The sequence below is a fragment of the Carex rostrata genome, chromosome 32, assembly GCF_964058835.1.
Source record: "Carex rostrata chromosome 32, lpCarRost1.2, whole genome shotgun sequence".
NCBI lineage: Eukaryota > Viridiplantae > Streptophyta > Magnoliopsida > Poales > Cyperaceae > Carex > Carex rostrata.
In genome coordinates, this window is record NC_135949.1 from 3,782,902 (window position 1) to 3,802,756 (window position 19,855).

General features: G+C 34.4%; 1 protein-coding gene and 1 pseudogene across 2 annotated transcripts in view; both read right to left on the bottom strand.

The window, feature by feature from the left end:
- LOC144547869 (uncharacterized) overlaps positions 1–19,243 on the bottom strand; it is a 28,750-nt pseudogene extending 9,507 nt beyond the window's left edge. Inside the window, exon 1 of the transcript XR_013509165.1 lies at positions 19,221–19,243. The product of XR_013509165.1 is annotated as an uncharacterized LOC144547869 (transcript). The remainder of the gene's footprint in view (positions 1–19,220) is intronic.
- On the bottom strand, positions 6,918–10,309 carry LOC144547821 (putative disease resistance protein RGA1). The gene is made up of 5 exons (XM_078296508.1): positions 9,938–10,309; positions 9,436–9,648; positions 8,709–9,402; positions 7,307–8,384; positions 6,918–6,927 (listed from the first exon to the last, which is right to left on the bottom strand). Exons 1-5 carry the CDS (start codon positions 10,307–10,309, stop codon positions 6,918–6,920), a joined length of 2,367 nt encoding a protein of 788 aa, XP_078152634.1.
- Positions 19,244–19,855: the final 612 nt, after the last annotated feature.

Here is a 19,855-nt window from a genome sequence, read left to right on the forward strand (position 1 = left end):
TGTATTTTAATATTTCCAAAAATACCCTTCATTTGAACAGATAAAATTAGAAAATTGAGACCTCCAGTTCCCTTCGCCTCCTGCCTTCCCCTTCGCCTCTCTTTCTCTCGTTTCTCCGCTCTTTCACCATTCCTTCGCCTGCCTTCCTCTTCGCCTCTCTTTCACCCTTCCTCCGCCAGAACCCTTCCTTCGCTAGAAGGATAAACCCGATTCCGCCACCAGTTCTTGCTCCACCAGCACTGTTCTCCGCCACCAGTTCTTGCTCCACCGTAAATCTGGTAAATATGGTTGCTAGTTCGATTGAAGTTTTATTCTGTTGTATGAGCTTTGTTAAAATTTCATTTTTGTTTCCAATATCTCTTAAATTTGTAGCTTGACCACAAATGTGGTCTTCAAATGCTATATGCATGACGAATGGGAATGGTTTCTTATATAATATGGGCATATATAGATACTTTTTAAAGTTTGCATGTTTGGATGGAATTGACCTATATGACATGCTTAAATCTGTAGGTTGGTATATTTCTGTGATGTGGTGTTTAGTTGATGAATTTTGATAAAACAAGTTATTGCACAGACCCTTTTTAACTTTGCAATCAATATCTTGTCTCTTTCTTATTGTTCTCATTATGAGTTTGATTGCATAATCAGAGTTAATTACCTGCTTGTCCTAGGTTGTGCCCTGGATATGATATAATTCCACAGAGTCCCAGCACAACCAAATATTTCAGAATCAGTTAAATTATTGGGTTGATTTGGTCTAGTACCAGCCTATTTTATGTACCATGCCTGTACCGAATTTATTGCTTTCTATTGACAAAGTTTGCAAGGTTTGAAAAGTTTCCTTGTCTCCATTTTATTTCATTTTTTTGAGTTATAGAAGTTACAGGCACCAAGCAGCATCATGTGATTTTGTATTAGAATGATGGGACATTTTCTTTTTAACTTGTTTGAATAGATAGGTGGTTAGGATCTGCATATTGATTTAACATTTAATTTTCTACCATACTACCACTTTCCTTAAATTACTGGTGCAAAAATATACTGCTCTGATTTTCTTTTAAGAAAAGGAATTGAACTCAGAGATGTCTGGCTAAATATACTGCTCTAAACATGGAATTTGTTACATCTTAGGTAAAAATCATATCTGAATCTTTAATTGATATGCCTCTGCACTTTTCAAACAGGTCTTGGGTCCTGTCGGCAAGCAGGTCTCCCTCGCTGGCAGGATTATCGAGTGTAACCAAAAGGGCCACCCTTTGCATAATGTGCCTGGTGCTTATGAGCTTGATAAATATTAGATTAACTAACATACATATATAGATTGATTGATTTAAATTGTAAAATATGCATGTTTTTTTAATTACCTTTGTTGTTATTTCCTTTGATTGTAGTTTTTTTTTTTTCTTTAATTATGTTGAGATTCATATCTTAAAGTTTTGCTAAGTACAGTTACGATGAATAAATATTCAGTTATTTTTTAGTGTTCTGTTGCTTGTTTTCTATTTATTTTAGTAAAGTTCTGATACCAATAGTGAAGTTTTGCTTGATATGTTGTTATCTAACACTCTGCCAAACACATAATAACTACACAAAAGTGGCACAATTTAATGCCTAGATTATGAAAATTTGATTAAAGCTACAGTTTAATTGCTAGAGAAAACAATGGCAAAGTAAACAAAATTTGTTCCATTGCACAATATTTGTAGAAGTTAATGTGCAAATGATGAATTTACAAATGATGAATTTGCATTTGCATTTTATCCCCCCCTTTCTAAAATACCCTTGACAACTTGTACAACAAAAAGCACCATACCAGAGCAGGAAAGAGCAGGAAAAATGTGCAACCAGAAGTCATTTCGATTAAAAAGTAACAACATTATTTGTACCAGAACAAATAATTACTTGTACTAAAAAGTGTAACTGAAATATAAACAATTGTACTGAATAAGTAAAACAATGCAACACGATCAGAAAACCAACACTACTCATACATTAAAAATTAACAAAAAACCATCATTGCTCTAACAAAAGAAAACAAATAACAACATAACACTTCATTCAGATTCTTCATCTTCATCGCTGTCCTCACTATTGTAAGCCTTTTGCTTTTCAATTCCGAGGCCACGTGCTCTCTGTTAATTGGATGAACAAATCAATAATTAGCAGAAATTATTAAAAAGAAGCAAACTCTTTTCCAAAGTATACAACCTACTGATTCCAAACTCTTAGTTCAAGGTCTTCTATTCTTTGACCTATTCATGGTTTTAAATCGGTTTCAGTCCTAACAAAAAGGAGAATTATCCAACCCAATAGTACCTTAGAATTTACTATAGACCCAACAAGTTGTTAACAGTAGTTCAAAGTACTCGATTCCACTAAGTTATCCAACCCATATATTTAGAAGCATTTCACTAAAAATTCAACAAAATAGTGTCAATACAGTCCATGAGAGGATGAGTATCCGATGATGATGAAATAGAGTCAATACTAACTTGTATAATACCAGAATGTATCATACACAGGAAGTCCAGTATACTGTCTAAACAAAGCATATGATTGAATAAAGAAAATTACTTAAATTGCTGTCTAAACAAAGCACACTATCATATTACTTACATTGTATACTGACTGGATAAGTTTCTGCATAACAAATTTCCTTTTACAAGCCTAATTTTACCAGCAGCAGAAAACAGAAAAATAACAAAACAGAAAAAAAAAAGCACCAGGAATAATAAAGGAATAACAATGAACAGAAAAATCTCCAGCACAGATTCTCCACTGTACTGGCACCGACTAGAACACCATCACCGCTCCTCCTCTTTTTACTCCCCTTCCCCTTGGAACTCGAAGCGAAGAGCACATTCGTGCCAGAGACGGAGATCTGGTGCTGGTTTCGTGCTTGGCAGTGGCACAGAGAAAGAGTGAAAGAGCGGAGGAAGGGTGCAAGAGAGGCGAAGGGGATGAAGGAAAGGGGACTGGAGGCCTCAATTTTTTAATTTTATCTGTTCAAATGAAGGGTATTTTTGGAAATATTAAAATACATTTTTATACAATACTTTTCAGATTAATTTTAATTAAAAATGTATATTAAATGTATAATGGGGGCAATTTTATAATTTTAATGATTTTGGAGTGGCAAATAACTAATTTTAAGTTTTGAGGTGGCAATTTCATAATTTCCAAGTTTTGGAGTGGCATAAAAACGATTTCCCCAAGAATAATTGACAGGTGTTAGCAACCTGAAAGTAATTTTGCACAAGTGTAAAAGCAGATTATTAAAGAATTTACCAGACAACTATCAACCCTAAACACCATGACATTCCATAAAGGTTGGGAAATATGGCCACAGAAAGTATGACCAGCATGGTATGAAAGGGATAAATACCAGTAGAAACAGTAGTGCATAAAAAGTCCTAGCTTGTACCAATTGGCACAGAACAAAGCTCCACGTAAAAGAAAACACACAGAAGTACATTAAATTTTCCCGTTTGGCCATATTACCAAAATTAGATGAGGATTAGATGAAGTAGAAACAGTTTGAAGCAATTGCAGACAAGGATTGACTAGGGGTGGAACCAGCATGGTATGGTAGGATAAAGCAAAATTACAAGATATGACACAATTTTGTAATAATTTTGTAATCAAAGCAAATCTTAACAATTATTGTTGGTTATAAATATAATTCTTCAGGTGTACCCAAAATTTTAATTTCCCCCCAAACAACACTTCAATATAATTAAAAAAAAAAGAACAAGATAAATTTTATTCATTACTGTAATATGTTCAATAAAAATCCTACAAACATAATATAAAACGTCGTTTGCCTATTCAGATAGGCAGAGATATCACTTTTTGATTCTACACTAATGGCAATCAGCAACATTTAAAAAAAATAACAAATTAAGAGGACATGAGTTTGAATCTCATGTCAGACACAGACATAATACATGTATCTGTGGTACATAATCAGGAATATACTCAAAACTTGACAGCCAAAATTTAGATGGGTAATAAAAGAATATTGAGAGCTGCTGACAATATGGTGCCCTGATGGAACTCAACAGACTATTAACAGCAGTAACAGAAAGAACACCTTTCAAGGCCCCGACAACTGCTTCTGCTGTTTGTATTGCAATTCCTTCCTGTAAAAAAAGCATGTTAATAATTAGTATTTCTAAATTCAATATTTGGAATAAATAATTCAAGTGTGCAACACAGTAAATTGTCACCATATACCTTGATTCTTAATTTACCTTGGATACCAAGGAAGACATACTACCAGTACCAGCTGACTGCAACGAGCTGTGTATTTTGACCCGACTGAAGAGCAGAGGTTCGTAATTGACCCGATGAACCACCCAATGCCTGTGCCTGCATTTGGACCAGATAAACAATACTGAGCATGTGACCTCCGGGCCCCACAGACTGACGCACAACTCCACCTTGTGGATCGCCTGGGCTTCTTGTCAGTATGCTGGTGGGAATCAAATTAAGCACTCAACACATTATTGTGATTCCTTTTTATATAGATTTTGTTCTTTTTCTATTGGAAGCTACAAGTTGACCAGTCTAAATTGACTTCTGAGCACGATACAACACTATAGAGTAGAAATAGATGCTGTCTTAAATTTGGCCAGTAGTTATCATGGACAGACTGAAAGCAGTTACACAGATCCTACATGGTTACAATCAACATGTTTTCATGAAAACAGAAATATTAGGATCCATAATACCCGTCAACTCTCGGGATATAAGAATCTATAAACCACATCATGTCAATTTTCAGTACATTATCTAGGTTTTGTTAACATCTTCAGTTACCTGCAGGTTGATTTGGTTGGGCTGCATTTGGATCAACTGAGAGTTTCATTGGCAGTTGTACCAGACAGTGGTACAGCAGTTCCAGTAACACCTGATACCAAAGAAATTGTCAGGACTAAAATGATAGCATGAAGTGAAGGATTTAATTCAGGCCGAGTTGGTTTCTCGTTGCTCAATTAGCAGTTAGTATGATAGTTACTTTGTTAATTAGAAAAAAAAACAAATTCAATTTTTCTTTGACTTGTCTGTTATAATTGTATATAGGATCCTCACTGGAAAATGGTCCAGCTACTCCACTAACGATCTGATGACCACCACCAAGCAAGGAGCTTGTTTGTAGAGGAAAAGGCTGAAAATCAAAGCAAAGAATAAAATAGAGAAGCTTAGCACCTTTTAAGTGTGTGTGTGTGCATGTGCGCACGTGTCAACATGATGATACTGACTTGAACCATTATAGGATTGGGGCCATTAGCATTTATGTAAACCGAAGGTCCAGAATTCACAACAGACTCCTGCAGATTCAAAAAATTAAAAAGCTCAAAAAAAGAAAGAACAAATTGACTATAGCAAAGGCATGTTACTCAACCCTTTCATACTCTCTCAATGATGCTACATTGACTTCATTAGCCTACAAAAATTGGCGGTCATTATTCCCTCCATAAATAAGCTAGGGTATAATCAAAATTGAACTAAATTAATTGGTAGATAAACTTGTTGCTACTGCCATGTGCATATATAATTTTTATGTCTTATTATTTTCCTGTCATTATGCTAACTCGCTTTCAGGTCAAGTAGAAGCAGTAGTGATTTTTATATTGTTAGGTACCAGGATAAAAGCTTACATTCTCAAGATTGCAACATCCTAATTTAAACTCATGAATTGCAAAATTACACTTGTGGTCTGTGATAGGTTATACAAAATCTCAATTTATAAAACAAGTACGAGTTGCAATATCACTGATTAGTCCAGCAATCAATAGATGGTAAGTGCATTACTGCAATATTTGAGTTTTCTACCAAGCAGGCTAGAATAGTCAGATATGCAAATTCAGTCGAAAACGAACCATGAGATCTGCTTCAGCAATAGACTACCAAGTCGAAGAGTACATCAGCTGTTGGCTCTCCTCCATAAACACTGTCATAATAAGAATGTCTTATCAAGTGAATGAAGCATCTCAATGAGGCTATTAAATTAACCTAAACTTTTGGGTGAAACTTAATTGTAAAATGATGAGTGCTTCATGTACGGTAATGGCAATTCAAATATTAATTGAAGAAAGTTTCCCTGATTTGTGGTAGTAACTCAACCTGATTCAACTTGGAACAAAAGGTAACCATGACCCAACCCACAGAACGAGTCTGATTTTGGAATGAAAGGTGCAGTACGAAATTAAATTTAGCTAAGAATAAAAATTTAAGGTGCAACATTTTCGGTTCCAGTTTAAAAACACAAAAATATTTAAATGAGAGAAAAGAAAATACCTTGATTTATAAGGATCTGGAGGAAACATGAGAGAGCCGTGTCAGGTGGCAGCCGGAGGTCGGTGCCCTATGCAAACTCGACAGCCATGTGCGAGAGAGGAGAGAGCAGAGAAAAGGGGCATCAGTACGATTGTAGCGAGAGATAGGACCGCGGGAGATGACGCACTGAGAGAGAGAGGAGCGATCGGAGGAGAAGTCTTCGCGTTTTCTCTTTTGCGAGAGAGAGAGGGGGAAGGGGGCTGGGGCTGGATCGCAAGAATTAAAGAGGGTTACTGGAAGCTTCCAGTGAAGTCGGGGGTTTAGAAGCATCCTCTTTAAAGTTATTCCAAATCTACCCTTTAATCAATCAACGGTTGTAGTTGATTCAGCCAATAGTTATTCCTGTAGCAGCAGTCCAAAGAAGCATCCCTCATAAATCAAATAGTAAATTTATTTCTATCAAGGATCTACGGACTCCTAAATGTTCTTGTGGGTCAAAGGAAGACATCATCGAATAGAACGCTGCAAAAAAAGTTGGACAAGAGCTTAATTAATTTTGTAACAGCAACAAACAAGTAATATAAATATGAAATGTTTATTTGTGGAAACATGTAATTTTGCAGCTTGATTAGTCAACAAATCCTACCAAGATTTATGGTTACATAAAAGCAAAAAAGTTCAGTGGTCTAAAATCTAAATATTAAAATAATAATTACAATAATAATAGGAAAATTTATGAACCTGATTTGATTTATGTAGATCCCCAATTTTAATGTCAGTGCAACCGCAGCGATGAACATGGACATAAGTGATGAATGGCTCTGTCAGGGCAGTCTCAATTGATGGAATCAATCCATCTGGAAGAACACACAACAATTTACAGCTGTCGATTTCCACCCGTGTAAGTGTTGAAATGCTCTGTCGGCCGATATGTGGCTTTCCATGAGAGGAATCACCAATTGGCTCAGTAGATTCCACCAACTGTACACCATCCATTGTTATTGATTTCAGGACTTCACACCTGGAAATTTCCAGTCTAGCCAACATATCCAGATTCCCCAGTCCAGTAATCAACTCAAGGCAGCGACAACCAGAAATCTCCAATTTCTCAAGCTGGGAGGACAGCTGCTCTAGCTGTAGAACTCGGAAACCATGACAATAACTAATGATGAGGTGCTTGAGAGTGTGAAGACTGTTGAATGGAAGAGATTGAATCTTGTCACATTCATCTAACAAGATTTTTTTAATTGATTGCAAGGAACATGGATCACACATCCATCTCGGCACTGTGGCAGAAGAATAACATCCTACTGCAAGTTTTTTGAGGTTAGGATGTGGCTGGAGGGATTCTAACCAAGAAAAATCAGCATTTATTTCTGGTCCGAGGATTATTTCCAGGTTTGATTTCGCAGGGTCAAGACACCAACCAATGTAATCAGGATCACAGTTTATATTTAAAGCTTCAAGTTTGCACTTATTTCTCATGTTAGCACGCTGGGCATCTTTTAAATTACTCACTCCACAAATAGTGAGATTTCCTTCAAGGTCCGTCATATCCTTTAACCAAGCTACATTTGTAACTTTCAACAATGCTTGCATTGTCTTTATTGCTGGAAAATTAACAAGCCCATGCGGGAGATAATCCAAAAAACGACCGTCTTCCATAATTAATCTCCGCAAGTTACTAAGTGAACCAATACTTTCAGGTAGATATTCAAGGGAATTGCAATCAAGAATTAAAGTCTGTAGATTGTAAAGGAGGCCAATAGATAATGGCAATGTTTTAAGATATCGACACTTAATATCAAGATGAACTAGATGTTTCAACTCGGAAATGGAATCAAGAATTCTTGTCAAATTAAACCCTTTCAATTCCAATACCCTGAGTGCTTCAAATTTTGTGAGGTTACATATTTGAAAATCTCCCAAACATTTTTTATAACATTCCGACAAGCTTGAATTTAGGTCCATTGCCTCGGTATTGTTTATACAATACTCGTGCTCTAAATCTCCGTTGCATTTTCTCATTTTGATAGAAAGAGTTCTTAAACCCACCAGATTTTGTTGGAGAACTTGATTTACATATCCAGAGAAACCACCTACATATAAATGACATGCTTCTTGCGGAACGTTTTCCTTTTGAATATCAAGTTGTTGATTGATCTCTACCGAATAATGTTCATTCTCGGAATTAAGTCGAGCAAGATCATGGATTATATCGTGCAACTTACAACGTTCTAGAGCTCCAATTGAAAAATCATCAACAAAGGACCTCTGTTTTAACTCCTCATAATATTCAACACCAATTTCTGTGATTCTTCTTTTGCCCTTGGACTCAATGTAGCCATGAGAGATCCATAATTCTATCAAATCCATCTTTTCTAATATGTAATCTTTTGGGTACATAGAGCAAAACAAAAAACACGGCTTAAGGTGGGGAGGTAAATGATCATAGCTGATCTGAAGTGCTGGGAATATATCATTCGATGAATTTAATTCCCAAATATCACTTTCTAAAATCTCTCTCCAATCCTCTTCATTTGTTTCATGCCTAAGGAGACTTGCAATCAACTTCACAGCCAATGGCAACCCGTCGCACTTTCTCAATATCTCCCTTCCCATTTTTCTCTTCAAGAAGAGTGTTTGCCCAGTGTAATTTGTACCACTAAATGCATAATGCTGAAACAACTGCCAGCATGAATCTTCAGGCAAGTTAGTAGGACTAAAATAGGTCGTTGTTTGCATGACCTTTGCAACCTTTTTATTTCTTGTTGTAACAAGAATACTAACAACCTTTGCTTCTTTAAAAGGAACCAGGAACAACTCCCAAAGACTTTGATTCTCGTTCCACAGGTCATCTAAAACAAGGAGTATTCTTTTTCCCTTCACAGTTTCTGCAAGCTTCCCTTGTAATGAAAACTCACTCAAATTGTAATTGATTTTGGGGACTGATTCAATGGTTGCTTTAGTGAGTCTCCCAACATCAAATTCTTCAGAGACACATACCCACCCACATAAATCAAAGCACCGGGTTACCCTCTCATCTTTGTAGACCAGTTGGGCAATGGTGGTTTTTCCGAGACCACCTTTTCCAATAATCGAAATGACCGAAAAGGGCTTTTCTTTTTAAGATAGTAACAAATTGATTACCTCCTCTATTTCAGCATCTCTCCCAAAAATGCTTGCCTCATCTACCATGTGACCCGTTGGGGGTCGTAAAAGTTTATTGTTCGGACGCCTCGCCCCATCACTCTCCCTTAATTGGAGAGCCTCACGATCCTTCGCAATTTCATCAAATCGACTTCTTATTTTGTCAAGCCGATCAACCATGTCATCCGGAATTTGAAAAATGTACTCAATGTACTGTCCAGAAAGAAATGTACATATTATAAAGTATGCCAAATTTCATTATTTGTTAACTTAAAAATGATAATTAGATTGGAACTGTATTATATTATGTGATCACTCTGATGTTAGATTGGAAAAGTTGATAATATAACAAGTGACCATACATTCTGGTGAATACCAATCTAGCTAAAAAATAAATAAAAAATTCAAGCATCCTCTATTAAGTTTTAGTACCACACAAGAAGAAAAATAACAGTTGCACAAGTAAGATAATTTTTAATATCTATATGCACGAGGTACTAACCTCCATCTTCTTACTCTTGTGAGAACCTGAGACTTCAGAAGCCTTTCTTGCCTCTAGTTGGACACGGGTGACCTCATATCGGTACTCGCTGAGCACATCCTCGGCATCATAAGCGACCTTCTTCAGCTCCTTAAGCCATAGCTTTACAGAACGGTCTTTGACCTCCCTCTCCTCGGCATCGTACAGTGTAGTCTTGATCCGCTCCAGAGTTCGCATCAGCCTCTCCAGATCCTCCTCAAAAGCTCGAGCACCCCCCCTTTCGGAGTTATTAGGATTTGAGGAAGAGGAAGAAGGAGCCTGCACAGAGGCTTTAATTGAGGGGAGCATATTGGTGGCTAGAGAGAGCAGAGAGGTTATCAAATTCCCTGCCATTTTGCTCTGTAGATTTCTTTGAAGAGGCTATTAGGAAAGAACCTTAGATCTGAGTGGTGAATGTGAGAATGTGTAGAGTTCCGAGGAGAAGACTTTGAATGTTTATTTTTTATTTAACGAGAGTGGAAATGAATATTTTAGGTGGAGTGGGGCCACTAATTAATGGGAAGGGAGTAGTTCGGATAGACAGGAAGGCATAAAAGGCTACCAGAGGAAGGATCAAAGTGAGACCTGCTCTGCCTTTCCATTTTCATTGATAGACGCTTCAGGATCGACCCAGGATAGAAGCCAGCAAGAAATGTGAACTACCTCTGTTTGTCTTAGTTACAACAAGAATTGGACAACACTCTATATGATTTAGGATTAGAACTTAAATATTGTGGATTGTAAATATATTTTTATCATGCACACATAAATGTAATTGATGTTGGTTGTACCAAATTGCGGTTGGTACAACTGTACCAATATATTTTATTTCTATTTATTTATATTCAAATTCAAACTTTATTGTATCATTGTATATCAATCAATAATGTTCATGGTTGGTAAACTAATATTTTGAGAAGACAATTTGCAAGTTCAATTGAGTGTGTTTCTATTCAATTTATAGAAATAACAAATTATCTGATATGTAATTTTCCATCCACACACAGCTGCACAAACAATACATATTATTACAAAAACAATTTGAATCATGATAAGCAGGATATTCACAAATTGAGAAGTGAAGTAATCAAAAGATTAAAAAAAAAATAACACTAATCAAATCCACACTCTTTATTACATTACAAAGTTTATTACTGAATTACATATTATAAAGAAAAATCCCCAAATTACCCTAATAAAAAGTATCCCTCACCAATTGACAAATATTTTGCAACATTTAATAGCATAAACTTGATAAAATTCTAAATCCATCATGAATAAATATCTCCTTAAATGAAACATATCCAAACAACCATAAGCTCTAAATTACAACCTACCCAAACCTACAAAACTAAACCTAATTGTTATACATATAGATACATTAGAATTTTATATAAAAAAAGATCCATCAAGAACACAGCTAAGATGAAGTCCAATACATCCCTTGCTCATTTCATTATTCTGTTCTCATATTATTTGCTCAGCTTTGCTTGCGTATGAGATCAATCAACTTGAAATTGATGTCATCACTTCTGCCTTAAAGCCCTTAACATTGTACCAACAATCAATAAAAAATATATATAAACCTCATACGAACAAAATCAATCCTGAAATAAACAAGAAAGGATATTTTGTAAAATCTTTGACTGCAATTTAGAAATTAGCTAGCCCTGATAAAATAAATAGTATTTGTCAAAACACTTCTACCAGTTTTTGTTTCAATCCCTATATCAGTTTTCATAACCCTTATGTCATCTTACAGTTCTTTTTTCTTGGAGTTGAGCACAAATTTTTTAAAGGGGATTGAACAATTTCTTAGCCGGTTTAAGTGTTGTACTAAAAACCAGACAAGTTGGGTGTCCAATCCGTCAACAGCTACAATTAAAAAATGAAACTTCGGATTTGATCTCAGCCCTCCAATTACATAATTTGGCTTCTTTTGATTAAATGCATCTGTTTTATGTATAGAAGTCTAAATTTAGTTAAAAACATACTCATTACATGTGCTGCCACATGATACGTTACAATTAAAATTGAACAAATTCTGAAATTTAGCGATATATTTATCCGTTTCCTTATTTCTTTGTTTCCATATATCTCTTCTTCAATTGAGAAGACTCCACATTCCATTTTCTTATTTCTTTGTTTCCTTACTTCTTCTTCGTTTCTATACGGATCACAATGGAAATCAATTTTTTTTCTTATTTCTCTTTCTTTGTTTCTATACATATTGGTGTCGGCAATTTAGAATATATTTTCAATATATAATATATCAATGTATGTGTGTGTATATATTCTAAATTGCAAACAAAGAAAGAGAATAATATAAATTGGAAACAAAAAAGAATATAAATTGGAACGTGTGTGTGAATATATATTTCTCTTATAATATGTGTGTGTGTGTATATATCATAGACATACACACGATAACACTTTTTATTTATATTTTTTGATATCATATTATATGTCGATATTGAATTGTTTGTATGATATTTGATATTAGATTCGAATCGAGCTATTATTTGATATCATTGGTACTTAAAAATAAAGAATCATCACATCATCAAATTGTTTTAAAATTTCACGATTAAAGTTAATTAAAAATACAGAATCATATAAATTTTTTATTAACATGTGTCTTGATTTTTAGTAATTATTATTTTTTATTGATATATTTGTTTCTTATAATATGTCTCCGTTGCAACGCACGGGTATGATACTTGTATATATATATAGAGAGAGAGAGATGGGCTACGATGAGTTGCGAAGTAAAGCGACTATTTTACTTCACACTCATATTTTGTGATTTAAAAATTCAAACAACCGATCCGAACCGCTCAACATGATCTCCATATTGAAATGTCCTTGGAGACCAAATTTTATATTTTTTTGAAATTTTTTTACTATTTATTAAGCAATTTTGAAAATCGCTGATCCGATGGTCTAAAATTTTTTACTGTTTTTTACTGTTTACAGCAAAACAGCAGTTTTCAAAATTGCTTAATAAATAGTAAAAAAAATTCAAAAAATGTAAAATTTGGTCTCCAAGCACATTTCAATATGGAGATCACATCTAACGGTTCGGATTGGTCGTTTGAACTTTCAAAATGAAAATACGGCGTGCAGTAGAAACGCGTTTTACATCGTAACTCACCGTAGCTCATCTCTCTCTCTCTATATATATATATAGAGGAGTTGGCTACGGTACTATGCATAGCATAGAGGGCCTCCGTACAATGGCTCAATATTTGAGTTCAATATGATCTCCATATGAGTATGTACTTGCGAACCAAATTTACTCGAAAGATATTACTCCACATATAACATGTACTTGCCACATATTACTCAAATATTGGCTGCCACATGATACGTTACTCAATTTTACTCGAAAGATATTACTCAAAAGATGTATGAATAATTGAACTCAAAAACTTGTATCAGAAAATAAATATTAGCACTTTTGTGTAAAGTAAGCACTAATTGACAGCTTTAGCACAAAGTACCATGCGGATGTGAACACAGATAAATGAAACGGGCTCTGTTGCTTCCTCATTGGATGCTGAAAAACTAAATTAATAATTCTCAATTCAGGGATGGTCATGGGCTATTAACAACTGCTCTATTAAGAACACTATGTTTTGGGTTTGGTGAGAAACTCACAACTGCTCTATTAAAGTAATTTTAGTTTGTGACAGCAAGTGATCGATGTATAAGTTCTACCAAAAAATCCTTTTGGAAGATAAAACATTATAATAAAAACAAATGTGTATATTAGAAAAAGGAAGGATTGCAGAGTAGGTAACCGAATGACATAAAATAAAAGGACAAGGGTCCTCTCTTCATGAATCAAGAGGGAATATATAAAGTGCTTCTCACAGGACAGGACAAAACTAAATTAATAATTCTCAATTCAGGGATGGACATGGGTTATTAACAACGGCTCTATTAAGAACACTATGTTTTGGGTTTGGTGAGAAACCCACTTCCCAATCCTAAAAAAAAAAATTATCTCTTCTTCTAATAAAACATTCTAATAAAAACAAATGTGTATATTATAAAAAGGACAGATTGCAGAGGGGTCCGGATCCGTAACCCAATTTTTGAGTTTCGGATCGAGATCATCCGATTCGAATTCGTCGCTCGAGATTGCTTCACGATTCGAATTCATCTCTCGGAATGTGTCCCGATCCAAAACCTATCTACTTTGCCTTTACTACCAAATACCAACAATTTGTTTTGTATTCCTATCCTGCACAGATTGTAACTCTGTGAATGCCACATAAAATATGTTATTCTACAATAATGCAAAAAACTTGAGATTTTGAAGTCAAGCTACTCTGTTAGTGCATTCAATCTCTATTCGTCTCTTCTATTCCTCATTGGATGAGCATGGGCTATTAACAACTATGTTTTTGATTTTGTGATTAACCCACTTCCCAATCCAAATTTTTTTTCTCTTCTTCTATAAAATTTCAACGAAAACGTCCTTTTGGAAGATAAGACATTCTAATAAAAACAAATGTGTATATTATAAAAAAGACGGATTGCAGAGTAGGTATCACACACTACTACAAAAAAATATTGGTACTTGATGGTGTATAGGTTCCCAAACTTAACCTGGGTGGGACAAGCAAACATGACCAGAAACCATAGTAGGAAATATCGGCCGATACCGATCCGTATCGGTATCGGCCGTGACCGATCCGATACTGGTCCGATACTCGCGATAGTGTGTTAAAGAGCCTGAGCCATATTGGGCGATACTGGTCCGATACGTATCGGTATCGGCTGTGACCGATCCCTATCCCGATACCGATACCGATATTTCCTACTATGCCAGAAACATTACAGTACAAGCTGATTTTTTTGTACCAGTACTGATATTCATATGGGTACCAGATAAGACCGGTAAAATTACTTGACGTGAAGTGATCATAATACAGACGACGATGAAGTGATCCAGCCATCACGATATAGTTTCTGACAGTGAAAGAGTGTGTTTATAGTTTTAATGATTGTATTATATTGTATTAGAGCATCTACATCCCTGAAACTATTAGAGTTTCTAATCTGACGTGGCAGTTTCTAATCCAGTTTTAGAGATGTGAGAGAGTTTCTTATTTAGAAACTATGCAGGAAAGTTTCTTATTAAGAAACTGTTTATAAACTCTATGTTGGCCAAATGATTGGCTCAAATTGTTTCTCCTTTTTAATTTATTGCATGACGTGGCTTAATAGAAACTCTAAAATGAGTTTCAGGGATGTGGAGGTTAGAAACTTTAGAGGCCATAATTTCTAAAAAGTATTTTTTTTGAAAAACTGATAGCAGCTATCAGTGAGTAATAATTTCTAAGAAGTAGTTAACAGTTTTTTAGAAACCCTTGTGAGTTTTAGGAATGTAGATGCTCTTAGTGGATTATTTGATTGTAATCATTTATCTAAACATAAATTATTGACAAATTATTTTTTTATCAATTTTTTCCTATTTTTTTTTAGTGTAAAACAAGCTTCTGGCCAAAATGTTCAATTTTCCGATCCGAATCTGCCGGGACCGATCCCGATACCGATATTTCCATCTATGCTTTCCATCTTCATTTATTTCTTTAAAACTGAACATTGTTAGAATAAGTATAGTAATGTTATACTGTTACTTCTGTATTGTTGTATTGATATCTGAAGCTTTCAGTTAATTTAAGGAAACACGTAGTATGATAGTATTTACTGGTACCATTGATGACTCGGCACCAAATTAATATCCTTTTGTGTTAATATGGAAGAAATCTTCATATAACGGCACAAGTGTTATTTTAATTTAAATGAAATCATTTCTATTGTATTATGTATATTTTCAATAAAAAATCTGAGAAGATTTTAATTGTTTTTCATTTTTATTCCGATCAACAAAGTTAAATTGGAATTCATTTCTATTGAATTCTACTAAATTCAAATCTATTGAACTCCAGCACCTCTATTATTCCGATCAGACCCTTAATTTATACAGATCTGATACCAGTATATAACCTTACCAGTATTATTACTCCAGTACAGATTTATCCGTGCATTTAAATGTTGTTCTCTTATATTGTGATAATTTTTGTTCTTTCTTTATGTTAATTGAGCTGAGGCCTAAACCCCAATATTCTTGTTATTCATTATTTTCATTTCATAATTCTGGTAATAGAAGATAGTTGGTACCAGAACCTGGTTATTGTTCATTTTTTTTTTTTTAATTTGTGCCTTTTCATGTTAAGCCTTGCAGTTGCAATTTTTTCTGAGTCTAAGTCACGTCTCTTCAGGATTTTGAGTTGGGACTACATTTTTAGTTTTATTCTAAATAATTCTAAATTTTGAGATTTGTATATGCAGGTATACCCTGAAGGAACCCACTTTATGATCCATGGTTTACAAGACCGATAATCTATGACGTGCGGGCCCAACCCCATCTTGTTGAGAGCATTCCTGGTAGCCGTGATCTGCAGATGGTATTTACTCTGATTTATTTCTGCTGTTATTTGTTCTAAAACAATTTATTGTGGATCTTATTAAAAGGGGCCCCGATAACCCATTACTGGCGTGATTCTGATCCATTTGTTTTATATCAGACAGATTCGTCTGGAAAACAGGTTTTAAGTCAAGAATAACAGCAGTTATGGACCTGTATTTATTCTTTCTAATTTACTTAAATTTATTTTTATGAAGCGAACTTCATGTATGTAGTAAGTGCTTTGTTACACTAAATTTACTGTCAAATCCATTGCTTACAATTACGAAGGCTATGCTCAGTACAATTGCTTGTGAGAAATACTTGCATGTGTATAAAAGGCACTTTCTGAGAAATATTTCTTTTGGCCAGCTCTATTGCAATACAATAGAAGTGTCAATTAAATTGGATTAATTACAAGTATTTGAAAACTTTTGCTTATAATTTATTTTTTTAGCAATAATTTTTATGAAGCTCTCTTTTCAGAAATAGTATACTCTATATAGCAAGTTTACTTTTCCAATGTGGTTTCTAATAATGATCACGAACACAACTAAGCTTGATATTACAAAGAATAAGTGACCTTGCTTTGCCATTGTACAATCTGAGTCGATTTATTTGAAATTTATTGTTCATTTTTATTAAAAATAACTTCTTGAACAAGATTTTGTTTTGCTAAAAGTGATCTTTCATTTCTTTTCTTTTTTTACTTTTTTCCCTTGTCTGCAATATATTTAACTCTTGTGTGCATTTCTTTTAATTTGAAAGGTGAAAATCGGGCTGAAGGTTATGACGAGACCGTTGCCAGAGAAACTGCCGAGACTGTCAAGGCCGTCGTTGCTCAGTACAATGCTAGCAAGCTCACCACTCAAAGAGATCAACAAGAATACCTATCGATGCGGTCTCTAAGCTTCATTAAAAAACGCTCATGATCCTCCTCGGCAGTTTTAACGAGTCGATTGAGGAGCGCCTTCTTCTTGATAAAACCGAGTCATTCAACATCTACCTCTCTCTGTTCTCCCTCTGTCAAAGTGAGGATCCCGGTTCTCATCCATGCGTAAGGTGGCAACTTCTCAAGCGATACCCACATCAATGCCTCCTCGTCATTCTCCGGCGTGAAAACGTTGTTGTCACGCTGCCTTGTTGCCATGCTACGTACCTTGCCTGCTCAGGCTTCCTATCCTCTACAACTTTGTAATTTTTTTTCTATCTATTTCTATTATTTATTTCTGTTTGCGGAGGTTTTGTTTTGTTTTGTTTGTTTTGTTTTCCATCTCATCTAAGTTTAAGTTTTACTTTGTCTCTGTTTTGTTTTGTTTTGTATTTCTTAATTGCTCACCATTAACTCTCTTCTTGCAATAGGATTCCATAACCCGCCTATTTCATTGATGAAACAAATGAAATATAATAGTTTTTATAAAGAATTGACTGGTGGCAAGAAGGCTGGTTTTTATATAAGAAAGGAAGGCTGCTAGTTATTGGTTCAGAGAGTCGTTGCACTTCAAATTGATGGTTATTTATTATTAATTTCTTAATTAGTTCCAAAATTATTTTAAAACTATTTTGTATTTTATTTTTCCTTCTAGACATCGATAGTTAAATAAATAAATCCAACCCCAGGATGAAAACCTCAGCTAGTCTGAGCAAATTTGTATGTAAAAGTAATTACGAATTTGCTAATTGATATCATAGAAGGGATTTGAGTTTTTAAAATTTCTAAGACAGAACAAATAAATTCATCAATATATTTTAATAGTTGGATGAAATATTAATTATCATCAAATTTAATTGTATGACTGAAATTTATTCATTTTTTACTTATAATTGTTCGTCAATTAATTATATGAAATTAATCCATCGTGGTATATATAATTGAATATATGAAACTAGTTACTTTATTGTATAATTATTTATTGACCTTAAAAAAATTTCAACGTTCAGTCTTATATATTAATAATATTTTGTCTCAATTTAAAAATTAAGTTATTTCTTCAATACATAATTTATTTATAATATTTTGTCTCAATTTAAAAATTAAGTTATTTCTTCAATACATAATTTATTTCAAGAAAGTCCGAGAACTAATCCTTACTAGAATCCAATTTTTTATTTCATGCTAGGTCCCTCTAACACTTGTTATTTTTAATTTGACAATGTACGTCAGAAAACGATCAAGCGCGAACATTAAAGATAAGTTTGATTTACTACAATCAAGCGCGAACATTAAAGATAAGTTTGATTTAATGTAAGCTTAGAATCTTAAATGACATATTCAAATCATTAAAACTGGTCTACTTTGTAATAACCGATCCTAATGGTACTAATTTGGATCAGTTGTTACATATAACCGATCCTAATGGTACTAATTTGGATCAGTTTTAGTAGCGGTTGTTTGACCGATCCAGATTAATTTTGCATTTGTATTGCCTGGATCAGGATCGTCTCTAGGTCCGATCCTAATATGAGTAAATAACCAATCTAGATTAGTGTTTTTCCACTAGTGACATCATTGACCTTATCATGATAAGGTCAATGATGTCACTAGTGGAAAAACACTAATCTAGATTGGTTATTAGTGTTTTTCCACTAATAACCAATCAGGATGATCATCCAACTTGTTGACCGGCACCCTCGGCTTGTCCTTGTCAGATCGTATGGCCATCTTCGGTGGGTCTTCTGTGGCAGAACCCGGTGCAGTATAATAGGTGGTGGCGGTGGAAGACCCCTTGGGTTGTGCTCCTTGTGCACCTGACATTGATTTTTTTTTTCTATTTTTTTTGTAACCTGCAAAACTGATACTGATGGAAAAATAGAAATAGCAAGTACTGAAACCTCAACTGTTGAGCTAGTGTGAGATTTGATTTGTAGAAATCGAACGAAAGAAAATTGGGAAATATTTTATATGAAGAAGCTACTTAGCTGATTGGGGGCAATCTAACACGTGGGAGAGTTGACTGACACGTGTCTGTCAGATTTAAGGATGAAGAAACGCGTGTGATTCTAATTGTAATTGTAACAGCAAAGCACTCTGTTTGAGCCCTGACGCTTCATCTTGGGCCTATAATAAAAAATGTATTTTGTTTCAATTTTAAAAATTGAGGGCCGACAGAAAAATTTGTGATGATCGTTCAACTTGGTCCAATAAAAAACTATCAAAGAAAACAGCTAGACAATAGTCAAAATAATATGATTTGTATTATTTAGAAGAAAATATTATTTGATAAAACAGAGAGTTGGAATAATATAACATGATACCATAATGTGATATAATAACAGTAGTAGTAATGTAATTTGTATCATTGTGCTCTAATAATTTCAAAAAAGACGGACAAGAGCACACATTTCTAGATCAAAACTAGGTTGTGATGTTCTCACTAAGAGAATTTGGTAAGCACAATTCTAAAAGTATATCGGATCGA